Below are 14,845 nucleotides of genomic sequence, written 5' to 3'. Positions count from 1 at the left end.
GGCTCATTACACAGTATGGGACAACATTGGTTAGATAATGGTAACTTATACTGACATGTAATTGTAAAACATACTTACGTTATATGCCTATATGTAAATGCTCCAGCTAAAGATCAGGAACTTTGCTTAAAAGAGCGATTTGTTCACAACAGATACAGTACTATTTTATAACCTGATAACTCATCATCATCAAACTCAAATTAAAATGTTTTATTCAGTCTTTTCAAAAGTGACTAGTCATCGCAAGAGTGTCTTGAGGCACACTGATTGGATTGTAAACAAACGGCGAAATATGCCGCTGTTTATCTTGCTACAAAAAAGCTGGAAACTGTTTGAGCTCCTGAAAAAAAACGGAATCAGATGTAAGTCGCCAAACTATTTGGTGTTTCCCGTTCTGGTGAATTGCTTCACCATTCTTCAATATGGTGCATGTCTTGTATATTGCTGCTAAATTTTTTAACGTCTGTAGGGGTACTCTGTTAATTTAGTTTGATAGTTTATTAATGTTAGTTTGTCTGTTACTTTACTATTATAGTTTATTAATATACACTTGCCTATTGCTTTTCTCTTACTTCAGTTCATTTCATATGTTCATGCACATGCCTCATGACAAGTGTGGCAGGGTGAGGAGCCCTGCACATGAAAAGGGGGCGGGGCAAAGCCCTGCCATAAATGTATTATTTATTTTTAGAACGGGGTACCCCTCCACCCCTGTGCAATTTATTATTTTGTATTTGTTTTGTTGTATTATTATTATTATTATTATTATTATTATTATTATTATTATTATTATTATTATTATTATTATTATTGTTATGATTTATTTATTTATAAATGTGATGGCGGAGCCGTATATTTTGTTATTGTTTCACAGCGTGGGTGGGAAGCCCCATCTGCAGTAGAAAACCTTGTGCAGAAGTTGGCCATATAAGCAGCATATGGTCACCAGCATATAAGCCTGCAGCTCTCTGCACTTGGGGTGGGTGTTCAGAGGAGAGAACGTGAGAGAGCGAGGGAGAAAAAGGAGAAAATTAAACAAAAAAAAAATCAACAAAAATCAACATAGGATCAGTGAAAGCGATCTGCCCAGCCTGCCCTGTGTGTTGGGATTTTGTGTTCGTGATTTGTGTTTTGTTTAAACTATTATTTTCGCTCTGTGAGCAGTATTTGTTTTGTTAAAACCTTTTATTTTGTTTGATTTTGTTATTTAAATAAACGGCGCACGCCGCGTCTTTTTGCACCACAGTATTTTTCCCTTCCTGCTTCTGGCCTGACATCACCTCATCAGTCATCCTGTCAAGTGATACATATTAATTTATTTATTGATTCATATTGTGTCTGGTGGCTAACTCTGTCTTAGAGAACACTTCAGCTATAAGACACTTTGCTTGCTTCCCGAGGAGTGTTCTCTTAGCCGGAGACTACTGTACTGCATTACTATGCAATGGCATTTAAAGCTTCGAGGGATGCTATTTAGTTCATTATTATGTTTTCAGAAACTGGAAAGGATCTGTTTTTGGAAAATGATCTACCCAGAACTTTCAATTCCATGGATAGAACCCTTTGTACGGCTTATGTCCATAGAGAAACTGACATGCAACTTCTCAAATCTATGCTTCCTGGTGACACAAGGACAGACAGGATTTAAACCCAGAATCTCCTATAAGTTTAAAGTTTAGGGAAACTGCAGGACTTTGTGCGTTAATTATTCACCAAGTGCTAAAGATAACATTTCCCACTCAAACTCTTGTATTTATCATATAACACAATAAAAAATAATTTTAAAACTATGGCAACCAGCACATACATTGTGATGTGTTCCACCATATTGACAGTCTTCCTGCGAAGTCACTGGTTGGAGCGCTCGACCGGTGGGTTTGTAAACAAAGATGGCAAATCTCAAAGAGCACTGGAACTAAGTGACTTTGAAGAGCTAGAATCTTTTGGTAAAAACTTTCCATTGCCGTATGAATTTGAGCCAATCATAGAGCGCTAAATAGGCACTATTGAAACTGAAAGAAAGGATTCAGGTTTCTGGGAATCTTACCCAGATAGTGAGAGAGATCTGGATCCTGACAGAACAACAGACAATTTCTGTTGCAGCTGCTGTAACTGCACAGTAATGCCGACCTGTGAGCAATGTGTTTGCTGTTTTGAAATTCCTGGCATACAGCACAGAATTCCTGAAAAATTGTTAGGCCAAGTCCCACCTTGCGTCATGCAAAATGCCAGTTTTAAAGGGTGTGCCTGGATAAAGAGTCCTGGATGCTGCACTGCTGCTTTTACAGACGTCCAAGCTGCCTCTGTACGACCTATCGCCAGCAAGTAGCCCTTTTCATAATTCTCATACGCATTACATTATTATTAATATTATAATAATAATAAGCCCCCTTCATAGGTATTAAAAAATACATATAACAGCTTTAATGTTTTAAATTAAACGATAAGTTGTTAACCTATTATTATTTTATTTATTATTATTATTATTTTTAAAGTTTTACCATTATTTCCCTGTCGGTATAGATTCTTTCCCACGAAACGACACTGCTAAAGCCACCTCTTATCCACCTTTGAATCTTTATTGTCACGCTGTATGCGGAAGCCTAAAGCACTGTACATATGTGTGCATACTCATTTCTCCCTAGTTCCTGCAAGTGCTGTTCAAAGATCTGATCAAAAAATCTGCTTTGTACACAAACACCTTTTCATAATCTGGCTAAAAATCCAATCCTGTTTTTTGATCCCATTACAGTACAACTGGCCCCAGTGCATTTACTTTACTACTACAGTACTATGGACATTTGGAAACTGGACAACTCACGTAAAAGCTAAATGTAAATCGTATATAAATTACTTTATTATAATGATATTGTACAAAATCATCATCAGTAAGTCACAATTACAAAGCACTGAATCTCATGTTAAAATGTGACATTTTCCAAACAATTTGCATGAGAGAAATCACTAACTTCACAACCTCTCTCCAGCCAGTGACGTCACAGGAGTGATTTCCAGCAATGAGGGATTACAGCTCATTTGATATATACCGATCAAAGAAAATCAAAACAAACCCGAGATTACATTGCTTTCCCATCTATTTGATAATTTACAAACAAACTGATAAGTGTTTCCTATCCCCTTTAAAGAGTAAGTAGCGGGGTTCCGAAAAACATAGCGTTACACATCTCCAGGCGTCGTGATAACTGTTTAAATAATGTACCTGTAATCTTTCTGACATCTAACATCCTGACTTTTTACACTTATAACTTTAGTGTGTTTTAAAGCTGGCCGCTCATGCACTCATAGTGTAAGGATTTTTGTCCACACTGTCAAACAGGTAACACAGCAATAACGATCCATGACGTGGTACAGAACTGAAAAGCCAGAGCACTTATTATGTTTATTTAAAAACAAAAACAAATGTAAATCGCTTTTCCTGCATTGATTTAGAGGGCAGATCTCAAACCCCAGTGCACTAAAGTTACAAGTGTAAAAAGTTGTCAGGATGTTAACAATGAAAAGAGAAATTATAGGTACATTATTGAAACAGCAACATGTGGGGACAAATAACGCTATATTTTTCAGAACCCCGTTACTTACTCTTTAATCCTAGAAAACTGTCTTACCCTGCTAGCAAGGGCATGGAGGTGGGCAGGGAGCCCATTTGAGTCTGAGCTGTCCGATCCACTGGAGCTGAAACAGACAGGGTGCAGTTATGAAATCAGCCTGTTTAGATATTCATTTAGCAATGATTCGAACTTGAACACACAAGAATAGAGCTTAAACAGTAATACCAGTTCTTGTTTTAGTGAGTTTCAGGCAGTATAGACAACAGCTGTTAATAATTGCATGACTATGGTCATTTGATTTATATTCTGTTGTACAATAGCATAGAACAAATGCAGGTTACTGGCTAAAAGCATGTCATTCAATAGGGGAAGCAGCTGTTTGGTTATTGGCAGGAAAGAACCCAGTAGGGGGTGGGGACAATTTCCCCCTCCAGGTGGAATTACGCAGAAGTGCAAGACAATCTAAGAGGGTGGCTTGCACACAGAGGTTTATTTAACCTAGACTGGTAATCTAAACACAGTATTCAGCATGGAGAATCCGCTATGAATGAATGGCAATGAATGAATGATGATGATTTCAATTGCAGATGATTTATGAACTGTGAAGGGCGCTCAGGGCCCGATGAGTGTGGTGGGCACTCAAGGCCCGAGTGAAAGATAAATTTGGCCGGAGGCCTCGTCCGTGGGTGACCGATGGTTACCTGCATGAGGCTGGCTGGAAAAACATGAACAGTTACATGCAACCCAGTGCCGCAGACAGGAAGTGGCTGTGGTTTGTCCCCCCGAAAAGACGAGCCCGCCAAACCATGAATGAATAATAATAAATAATTAACACGCTCCACAGTGGCGCCCTACCACCTATCCCCCAAATATTGAATTTAATGAAAATCAGCAGCTGAGACACAGCCCGTCCCCCAGAGCATGACTGCGCTGGGGGAGAGAGCCCAGCCTCTCCAGCCTGACCACTCACTCCACAGAACTAAATACGAACCGCTCAGCACTCAGGTAAGGAAAAACCCCTACTCACATATTTTTTTATTTTTTAGGGGGAAACCTCAGGGAATCCATGGCTGAGGGCAGCCCTTCCTCCAGGCTCTAAGTGGTCAACTCCCGTTTCGGCCTCCCAGTGCTTGACTGAGCAGTCGAAACAAAAAGACATGAAAGAATAACACACGGAGATTTTATGCGCTTGCTGATGATGTATTGGTTCGGGGTGGATTCTCCTTTGCAGGAAAGCAACCAAGTTTACAAATCTGGTGTGATACACATCACATTTACACAAATATACATATTGCAGGTTTCAACCCCTCCAGATAGATAAATAGACAGATGGCTAGTAGAGTACTGCAGTAGAAAATGAACACTTTCCTACCTGGCCTCATGGTCATTGAGGAAGGCCTCTGACCCTGCTTCCCTTGCCACTGCTTCGTCTGTTAAGGAGACATCCTGCTTGGTCATTATCTCAAGCTCGTTCAGGCAATATGTGTACTGCAAGGAGAGAGAGTCAACATCTCTTACCCGACACACAATCACCATCATCACAATAATCAGAATTAGTCAAACAATACCTTTTTATGATGTTGACAAGCACATTCATTCACTAAAGCCTGGTTACAAGCCTGTGGTTAAAGAAAAGGGCTTGTAACCAGGCTTGTAACCAGGAGGGCCCTGGTTCAAATCCCACCTCAGCCACTGACTCACTGAGTGACTCTGAGCAAGTCACTTAACCTCCTTGTGCTCAGTCTTTCGGGTGAGATGTAGTTGTAAGTGACTCTGCAACTGATGCATAGATCACACACCCTAGTCTCTGTAAGTCGCCTTGGATAAAGGCGTCTGCTAAATAAACTTGTAATAATAAAAAAAGCCTCTGAGGAAATTGAATGTGGAAGATTGAAAGTTACCATCTACCAGGTTTTTAAACAAAGAAACAAGAGAATTCTTGTAAGTAGCTCTTACACTCTTAGTAGAGGTTAACTCTAGCTAGAGAGATACAAGTGTTCAGTATTAGTGTACCTTGGTCCTGTCAGGATCACAGTAATCCAGCAGAGTGTCACAGAAATGAAATCCGACTGACTGCAGGTCACGTGTAGAGAAGTGGGTTCCCTTTCTTCGCCCTGGAATTTATACAACACAACCCACCTGAAGTATACAGAGCTAACAGAATAATTACAGTAAATTGTTATTTGCATGCATTTCCACTATTTCATAGGTTTCACATTGTTCATATATAAAATATGCACAAATGAACAAAAATGAACAAAACATGTATTTGTGTGACCCTGAGCAAGTCACTTAACCTCCTTGTGCTCCGTCTTTCGGGTGAGACGTAGTTGTAAGTGACTCTGCAGCTGATGCATAGTTCACACACCCTAGTCTCTGTAAAGGCGTCTGCTAAATAAACTAATAATAACATATATATATATATATATATATATATATATATATATATATATATATACACACACACACACACAGTTGTAGTCAATGGAAATTTATAATTTCTAGAAATGTCTCGAAAACAAATAATTTTAGGTAAAATATTTTGTAGCAAAAGTTTTGCTTTTGTGGATGTAATTGTAATTATAAGTTAACCACATTTTGTGTGAGCTCAATTATTGATGCTGATGAAGGGTTAAGATATGGTTCCAATCAGCTTGTTTTTCATTTGTTGCAGAGTTGCAGTTCTTTTAAAATGAATAATTAAAAGCTTGTTTGTTTTGTATGGACACTGGTGTGTGTGAATTCTAATACACGTTAATATTGCCCGGTCCCTTACCTAGATCTGACCCACAGAACGAGGTCTCCAAGGTGAAGCTGTTTGTGACGCCCATCCTCCACAGAGCCACGCGGCCTGTCCCCTCCTTACTGCGCTGCACCTTGAACTTGCAACTCTGAAACGAGAACTAGGAAAGAAACAGAGGAGGTCAAAAACCAGATAAGCACACTGGTAAATCGTACTGTATTTGTGATTGACTGAAACAGTGTACACAAATATACATAAACAAGATACATCTTGAAGTAATTGTTCTTATAATGGTAGAATGGATTTACTGGTCACTGTGACAGGGGAAGACCTGCCGCTGACTTCTTGTTGTTTACGTGCCAGTGCAGGATATGCTCAGCAGCTCCACAGAACCGATTGTTAGGAAGGCGCTGTTAGGGCCCGAATGACTGAGCCTCCTTGATTGGCTGGGGGGGGGGGGGTCTCCTGAAGAGTGTCTGACCATAAAAGGACGCTACAATTCAAACACACACTCTTCCGCATTTGGCCTGCTGTCAACAAAACAAAGTAAGCCTATTTCACCCTGATAGTTTGGAGTTTATGAACGGCCATGTGTTGCAACTGGGGTTGGTTAAACAGTGCAGAGCTAGGGTTAGTTTAGGGGATCTCTGATCCCAAACCAGTTTACAGAGGGTGTGCTAGTGTAGCGTTCCTGGTGCGGTACACACGCTGAGGTAGCGCACGACCTTGACACGGTCACCTTCATTTTCATGTTACCGGTTTGCTCGGCTACCCCTAGTGGCAGCCACAAACCACTGCAACTGCACTTCTGTAAATAATAAAACCTGGACGTTTCAACATCAAGCCCTCTGTCTCTTGTTCTCTCAGCAGATACCCACACGTAACAGAACAGCCCTGTTACACGGAGTCCTGCCGAGGCAAGGCAAGACCACCCCCCTGAGAGAGACATGGAAGAACCCAAGAGTTGGCTTTTGGACCTGAACACCCTCCAGTGACGAGAACACAAAACCGCGAGACCCCCAAGGGCTTCGTCCAGCTGCCACATATGGTTCAGGTCCAGGGGATCCACGGCCAGTACCTTGCGCTGAAGGGGGCCTTGGACGCCATGACCAGGGTGGTCAGCCAGATCCACGAGGACCGCTGGGAGGCGGAGCAGTCCAGGTTGGCCCGGGAGGGTGCAGCATGGTGCACTATTTGCCTTCTCTATGGGCATGATGAGGCCAACTGCCCAGAGCTGGATAGAGACACAGACCCGGAGTGGGAGGAGCCCCTGCTGTGCCCACAGCTGCCGAGATTCCTGGGAGAGGTTCCCTTGGTGGAGAAGTAGTGGCCCCAACTCCCTGAAAAATTTTTGGGGGAAATAAAGAGGAGGGGCTGCTGTCCCGAGAGTCAGAAAAGGAGGGACTGCCTGCCCAAGGAAGGAGGAACTATCTACACGAGAGCCGAAGGAGGAGCTGCCAGCCCAAGGGCCAAAGAAGGAGATGCTGCCTGCCCAAGAGCCAGAGAAGGAGGAGCTGCCGTCCTGCATGCCCAAGCGGGAGGTGTCACCGTTCCGACAGCCAGAGCGACAGGAGCTGCTATCTGTGGGAGCAGTGGAGCTACCTTGCCACTATCAACAGCCCCTACACATGATGCCGAGGGGGCCCAACATGTACAATAAAAAAAAATGATTTCCTGTTTCATGAATTGAATGACAAAAATGTTCTCTACTGATATATTTTAGAGATGTAAGAATAAGAAAATTACTAGTTTCTTTACAACCTAACAACCTAACAGCAGACATCTAAATATAATCCATGCACAGAACTGCGTAAAACATAAAAGGTAATGCAATTTAGCAAAACCAAAACATAAAAAAAACCAAAACAACAACAGTTTCCAGAATTAAAACAGTATCCCAAGTCAGTACTCAAAATTGCAGAATATAGTGCTCGATAAGGCCCTAATGTCACAGTTCATTTGCAAATGAAAATGCACAAAAGCAACAAAAGATATTAAAAAAAAAAAAATCAATTGTAACATTGAAGAGATCAGTTGCATCAGAAAACTGGTGACAGAGTCGGAAATTGCGTGTGAAGGGTAAGTGCATTAATTTGTTACGTATATATATATTGGGCATTGATTTTATTCTTAATATAAGGGTGGTAAAATGTGACTGACGTGTATCTGGGTAACGGATTTCTGAGTGCTGACTGTATATTGTATATATTGTGAAAGATTTCCACTTAATTTTCAGGTTCGTTGCCCTTTTTCATGTAGACCCAGACACAAGATTTGAAGTTTTGAAGCACTTACTTGTAATTTTTTATTAATTATAGAAATAGAAAATGAACAAAACAAAACAAAACCTAACTCCGTTTTGGAGCGCTAACTAAAATTCTTGTTTCCAGGTTTAACTAAAATCGGACGGCTAAGCCGTTTACCAATTAAAAACAATTATTCAAACACACACAAATACAAAGGGTTCCACACTACCTTTATGAGACTGACTGTTTTTTCCAGCAATTAATCATGGTAATTTACTCTGAGTCTGGCTGAAAGAGGAGACAGTGGGTGCATTCATGTCATGCAGACTTTTGAGAGTCTGCGCAGGCTCTATGTTAAATGACACGGGTCTGCGAGCCCTGTCCAAGTCCGGCAAACTGCGTGACCTCAGCCGGCTCTGACAAGAGGCCACGCATCCACTAAGCGAAAAGTCTGCGCATCCGGCACAGACCCAGACCCGGCATAGACCAGTAACGCCAGGCGCAGACCCCGTCTGCAATCTAGCTGGCAAAGAAGTACTGTGAATGCACCCAGTGCTTGACACCTCAACTTCCAACAGTGTTTCAGCTCTGATATGACTAGCCAATCGGATGTAACAGTTTTGTTTTAATCGGTAAATGGCTTAGTATTCCGATCTAGTTAGAAACATAAAAAAATGTATAGTTTAGTACTTATGTGGGAGTTAGTTTTTGATTTGATTTATCTTTTGTTTCTGTTAAATGATAAAACTGCACGAAAGTGCTTTAAAATTTCAATTTCTGTGTCTGGGTCTGCTTAAAAGGGGCAAACGAACCTGAGAATTAGTGAAATCCTTCAGTTGTTTAATGTAATATTGACTGTGCAGTTGTTTAAGATATTGCCTGCTTAATTGTTGATGTTGACATTCTGCATTGGATTAGATTTAATGCATGCTTAATAAATTCCCTTGTTTTTAAATAGGTTTATGTCAAATCATTTGCCGGTCTAACAACCTTGATTTATGAAATTTTAATTTAATAGAGAGAGGGCGGTCTATTTTTCGTTTGTTGTAACGTGTAAATCTGCTACCATTTTCAGAGAACGATATTGATAACAGGTTTATACATTGATAATAAACAGGGTTATTGTTGTCAGAATATTAACTGCTACTATATCACCCACATGTGTTTTTCAAAAAATGTGTACCAACCAAATTATAGCAATACATATTAGTGCTAACAAATATTTTGTTACCACTTTGTACTTTAATTGAATTAAATCTAGTCATACACATCAAATTAAAAGGCATAATAACATAATATCTTCATGACACAACAATGACGACTGAATCTGAGTCAATACCAGTAGCTGCAATAACGATTACCATGTCCGGGCAGTTCTTGCTCAGCATTAGTGGGAAGACTCTCTTGCAGAGTTCTGATTGGTCATCACTCTCACACCCGTACATGAAAACGTTGGCCTTGCGGCTGTGACCGTGTAGATCGCAGTACAGCAGCAGCTCCCGTTCTTCACACAGCCTAGCAAAGCACAGAGTTAGGGGAGAGGAGGGGTGAGCCACACACTCCACAATGAAGCACACAGACACCAGAGAACACAATGGTATAACTCCTCCAGCCACCTTGACTGGCAAAAGAAGCACTTCGAATATGGTACTGTTTCAAAGCTTTTTTTATATTGATGTTCTTTGTATAACTAGAGTGTGTCTTGTGTCGCGGCAGAGCAATAGCTCTGCCTGTAAATAGTGTAGTGTTTTATGGTGTTTCAGTGGTGTTTGGCAGGGATGGGTTAATTCCTGTCCCTTAATTCAATGATTAAGTGCTAATTGAGAGCAGCCACATCACATAAAAGGAGAGCCCAGGGCTCCATTCGGAGAGAGGAGTTTGGTGAGTGTGTGCTGTTTTTGTGTTCGTAATGAAGGCGAATGCCCAGCCTACATTTTTGTATTTTGTTTAAACCTTTTTGTTTTGGCCTGTGTGCCTGTTTTATTTGTTCCTGTGTTTTGTTTTTGTTTTATTTTTGTTTATTAAAGTGTGCGTTGGTGCTTTGTACTGCAGTTTCCTGGCTTCTGAGTCTCTGTCTTGCTGCTATCCTGCCACATACGTACACATGGAAATACACAAGCCACCCTCCCCCATATCCCTGAAAGTAAGGCACAAAAACTAGGAATATTAGTTTGATTAGCTTGTTAGGCAATGTTGGGCAAGTAGACAAATATTATTCCCATCTTTAGGTCCTTTGCTCTACTTAGTAAGCCATCCAATTCATTACTTTAACTTGCAAGGTCAAATAAGTTTAATATGTTTTAAAACCTTTTGAATTCAGTTAGTGCAAGGACAAGGAGAATTTAGCTAGGTGTTAACTGTTGTGTAAAAAGGATCCAAAGTTTTATCATCCAACAGCTTGATACCCTGTAACCACTTTATAACCAAGCATTTTTGACATTTCACACGACATGCCACGCATTTTATACCATATTCTTTAAAGTGCTATAAAAAAAAAAAAAAAAAAAAAGAAAACACAGTCATGATTTGTTTTTATTTCCAGACCCAGTTTGTAAACTTTCAACAACTTTGTCCCGGAGTTCTTTTGAAAGCGCCTTGGTGCTCGTGGTTGAGTCTTTGCTTTGAAATTATTTATTTATTTCATAGCAGACACCCTTATCCAGGGCGACTTACAATTGTTACAAGATATCACATTATTGTTACATACAATTACCCATTTATACAGTTGGGTTTTTACTGGAGCAATCTAGGTAAAGTACCTTACTCAAGGGTACAGCAGCAGTGTCCCCCACCTGGGATTGAACCCATGACCCTCCGGTCAAGATTCCAGAGCCCTAACCACTACTCCACACCAATGCACTACCCAGCAGAGGGAACCTACAGGAACTGCTGAATTTATCCAGAAATCATGTGAATCACTACAATTTAACACAGGTGGAGGCCACTTAACTTGGTGTGTGATTTTGAAGGCAATTGGTTACACCTGAGCTAATTTAGGATTGCTATTACAAGGGGGGTGGACACTTATCAACCAAGCTATTTCAGTTTTTATGTATAATTAATTTTCTACAAATTTCTAGAATATTTTTTTCACTTGGAAGTTGTGGGGTAGGATGTGTAGATAAATGAAAAAAAAAACAACTTTTTAAATGCATTTTAATTCCAGGCTATAAGGCAACAAAAGGTGAAAATATTGACAGCAGCATATTTGACTGCAGTGAAATAAACTGCCATTCCCTACATTTAGATATGACTGTCATATATTTGACAATGTGCTTTCTGTGGTGTATTTAACATTGAAAATAGCAGAACGAACACGCTGAAATGTAAACTTGTTTTTACTGAAAAATAAACGGTAACATGGTAACACAAGAGTTGTCTGTGGTACAGTACATGCTGCCAGATCAGGAATTACAACTGTACCCAATTAAAGGTGCGGTCACCAATTCCACACACATTTTCAGCCAGTCTTGTATTGCAGGGGCCTTCTTGTTGATCAAGTTTTAATTGCAGTGTGTTCATTCTGCTATTTTTTATATTAAATACACTTTGTCAGACACTACAAACAGACCAATACTAGTCTAGCACATGCTTAAACTATCTAAAATCGCAACAGAATGCAGAATGGTGAGGGGGCGAGGTACGATACCCCTCTCCAACACTCCTCCCCCATCGGCCCTACGTGCCACGATGAGATTGTTGACCCCTACTACCTTGTAAGTTCCACATATCTTAAAACTAATTGAAAACCCTGTGTACTTCCTCACCACCATCCATGATGAGGCTACTGTAGCAGTTCCTGTGTGAGGTCAGGACACACACACACACAAACAAGGCCAAGTGTCTCCTGGAGTACAATAAATACATGGGAGGCATGGACAGGTCAGACCAGATGCTGGAGCCATATAATGCTGCAAGGAAGACCATAGCATGGTATAAGAATCTTGGCATGTACATGGTCCAGATATCTTTGTACAACGCCTAAGTAGTGTACCTGAGTACGACACCAGAGAATCGGCTCACATTTCTGGACTTTCAGACCTCTGTGATCTCCAGCCTTGTGTTTGGTGCACAAGAAATACCAGAGACTGAAAGATTGAAAACAGTGGTAAGGCTTAGTGAACATAATTTTATTCGAACACTGCCACAGTCTAGGAGAAAAGCCAAGCCACAAAAAAAGTGCTGTGTATGTTCCCGCAAGGGTATGTGGAGGGATACACGATACCACTGTCCACGCTGTCCCTCTCAGCCAGGCCTCTGTTTGGAGGAGTGTTTTGAAAGGTACCACACTGTAAATGAGTTCTGAAAGGATTAAATAAACCCCACAACAAACCACAATGACAAATTATAGAAGGTCGATGTTATGTTACCCATTTCTAAAATCTTTATTTTATGCCTCTTCAGAAAATGTGTACTTATACCAGGGTATCTCATTCTTTGGTGGCGTGCTGGGCACATGAAATTGGGATGCATGCTATAGAGCATGGGCTGCATAATACAAAGTGGAAAAGTCAAAGTGGCCTGGTGTCAGTCCACAGCAAGTAGAACTCCCAAAACCAATGAAAAGATTTACACATAGCCATAAGCACATCCAGCACCTTAAAAGTTCCTACAATTGTACATCAAACATTAGCATTTTAGGGTTTAAATGTGATGTAGGTGTAATACATTTAATGAAAAAGTAGCATTTTGTTTACAATAATAGCTGTATTTTGTGGTCACATGACCAAAAAAAACCCACAAAACTTGGTACCAATGAAAACTTCAGAGTCAATATATAGTTTGCCTGGGGGTACAACATATCTGAAATACAACATATCTTGATGTAAACCAGCCGACTCCCAAAATCACAAAATTACTGTAGCACAGTGTCACAAGGGCCTCAGCAGAGAAGGAGTTAATACCTCCCAACGTAAAACATTTTAAAAGGAATTATGCTGCTAATCTGAACATCTACACACCTATAAGTAACATATTGATTTAAAATCAACAGAAAAATAAAGTCTGGTGTCAAGCAACTCAAACCAGTTTACATCCCTGGACCCAACAACTAAGCCCAGTTCAGTCCTTCCAACTGACCACTTACCGCTGAATGAAGCTCCGAGTGGCCCACACTGTGGGGAAGGACTCTCTCAGAATTGATTTGTAATTGCGGTTCAGGTCTCGGCCAGTCAGGGAGCACCGGTAGTTTCCAACTATGACTCCGTCAGGGTTCAGCATTGGCACTAGCTTGAAGATAAAGGAATCCCTCAGGAGTGCGGCATCGGCAGAGGACCCCAGCAGGAAATCCAGGATCCCTTTCATCACCCAGGAGCTGTTGGTCTCTCCAGGATGAATACGGGCAGTCAACACCACGGCCGGTTTCCTTCCTCCCTTCTGATTCCCAAGAGAAGGGCTGGTCACGGTCAGAATGGGCACCAGATTCCCAGCTAGAGACAGGCACAGTGTCCTGATTTTACAGAAGCTGGAGCAGACAGGATCCTGGGAAATCCTTGAGAGGTATTCCCTCAGGTTGGAGTAAGTGTATGGGTAGCAGTGCGCAAAGTAGCAGGTGTCCTTGTCATGGGGGAAGGTGCAGGTCCAGGTCAGTGAGTAGCAAGAGTGGCCAGACTGCTGCCTCCCATTGCGGTAATAGCGCACTTCCTCCCCCACACGGTGCCAGCCCACCCCCTGGCTCTCCGCCTCCTTCTGGGAGTACAGAAGGGGGCGCTGCCCCTCTGCATACAAACTGCTCATCTTCAGCAGATTGGTGATGGTGAAGCGGTAACGCATGTTGGCTCGTGTGTTTATAACACGGAAATAGTACCACTGTGTGTGTCTGTCCGTGTAGAGATCAGTCCGTAGGGTCAGTTCGTAATCATATTCACCCCTGGAAGTGAGAATAAAAATATTTAACAGGAAAAATCTAGAGCATGTTACAGAAAACATCTGTGCAGAAGACATTGATAAAATACACTTGATATGTTTTTCTATATGTTTTTCTCTTTTTATTTTTTATTTTGAAAGGGGCCAATAAAGCAATTTCTGTTATTATTCTATTGGGGTACTACCAGAATAATTACAAAACAAGTATAGTAAAACACTGATTGTCCAAAATTGAGTGCTAACTTACACTTTGAGTGCCGTCTGCAGGTTCCCACTCTCAAATCTCGCCTCAAACACAAGGGTGGAGTCTCCAGGATCTAAGAAGGGGACTGCTGCTGACTTTAGGGGTCCCTGGCTCCCCCCAACAAGTGAGCAGATGAAAAAAGGCTCCTTATCGGCTGAGGAGAGTGTGAGGCATAGGA

At 41.2% G+C, this 14,845-nt stretch overlaps 1 protein-coding gene across 1 annotated transcript in view; it reads right to left on the bottom strand.

The window, feature by feature from the left end:
* Window positions 1-14,845, bottom strand: part of LOC117415581 (cytosolic carboxypeptidase 3-like) — a 51,010-nt gene that overhangs the window by 16,017 nt on the left and 20,148 nt on the right. The window contains exons 7-13 of the mRNA XM_059026910.1: window positions 14,671-14,821; window positions 13,645-14,427; window positions 9,920-10,073; window positions 6,346-6,472; window positions 5,583-5,683; window positions 4,942-5,057; window positions 3,627-3,693 (exon numbers count right to left, since the gene is read on the bottom strand). Of these exons, the coding sequence (XP_058882893.1) occupies window positions 3,627-3,693; window positions 4,942-5,057; window positions 5,583-5,683; window positions 6,346-6,472; window positions 9,920-10,073; window positions 13,645-14,427; window positions 14,671-14,821 (1,499 nt within the window). The remainder of the gene's footprint in view (window positions 1-3,626; window positions 3,694-4,941; window positions 5,058-5,582; window positions 5,684-6,345; window positions 6,473-9,919; window positions 10,074-13,644; window positions 14,428-14,670; window positions 14,822-14,845) is intronic.

The sequence above is a fragment of the Acipenser ruthenus genome, chromosome 7, assembly GCF_902713425.1.
Source record: "Acipenser ruthenus chromosome 7, fAciRut3.2 maternal haplotype, whole genome shotgun sequence".
Lineage (NCBI taxonomy): Eukaryota > Metazoa > Chordata > Actinopteri > Acipenseriformes > Acipenseridae > Acipenser > Acipenser ruthenus.
Note: the sequence above shows the minus strand (reverse complement) of the source record. Positions and strands in the feature narration are given on the sequence as shown.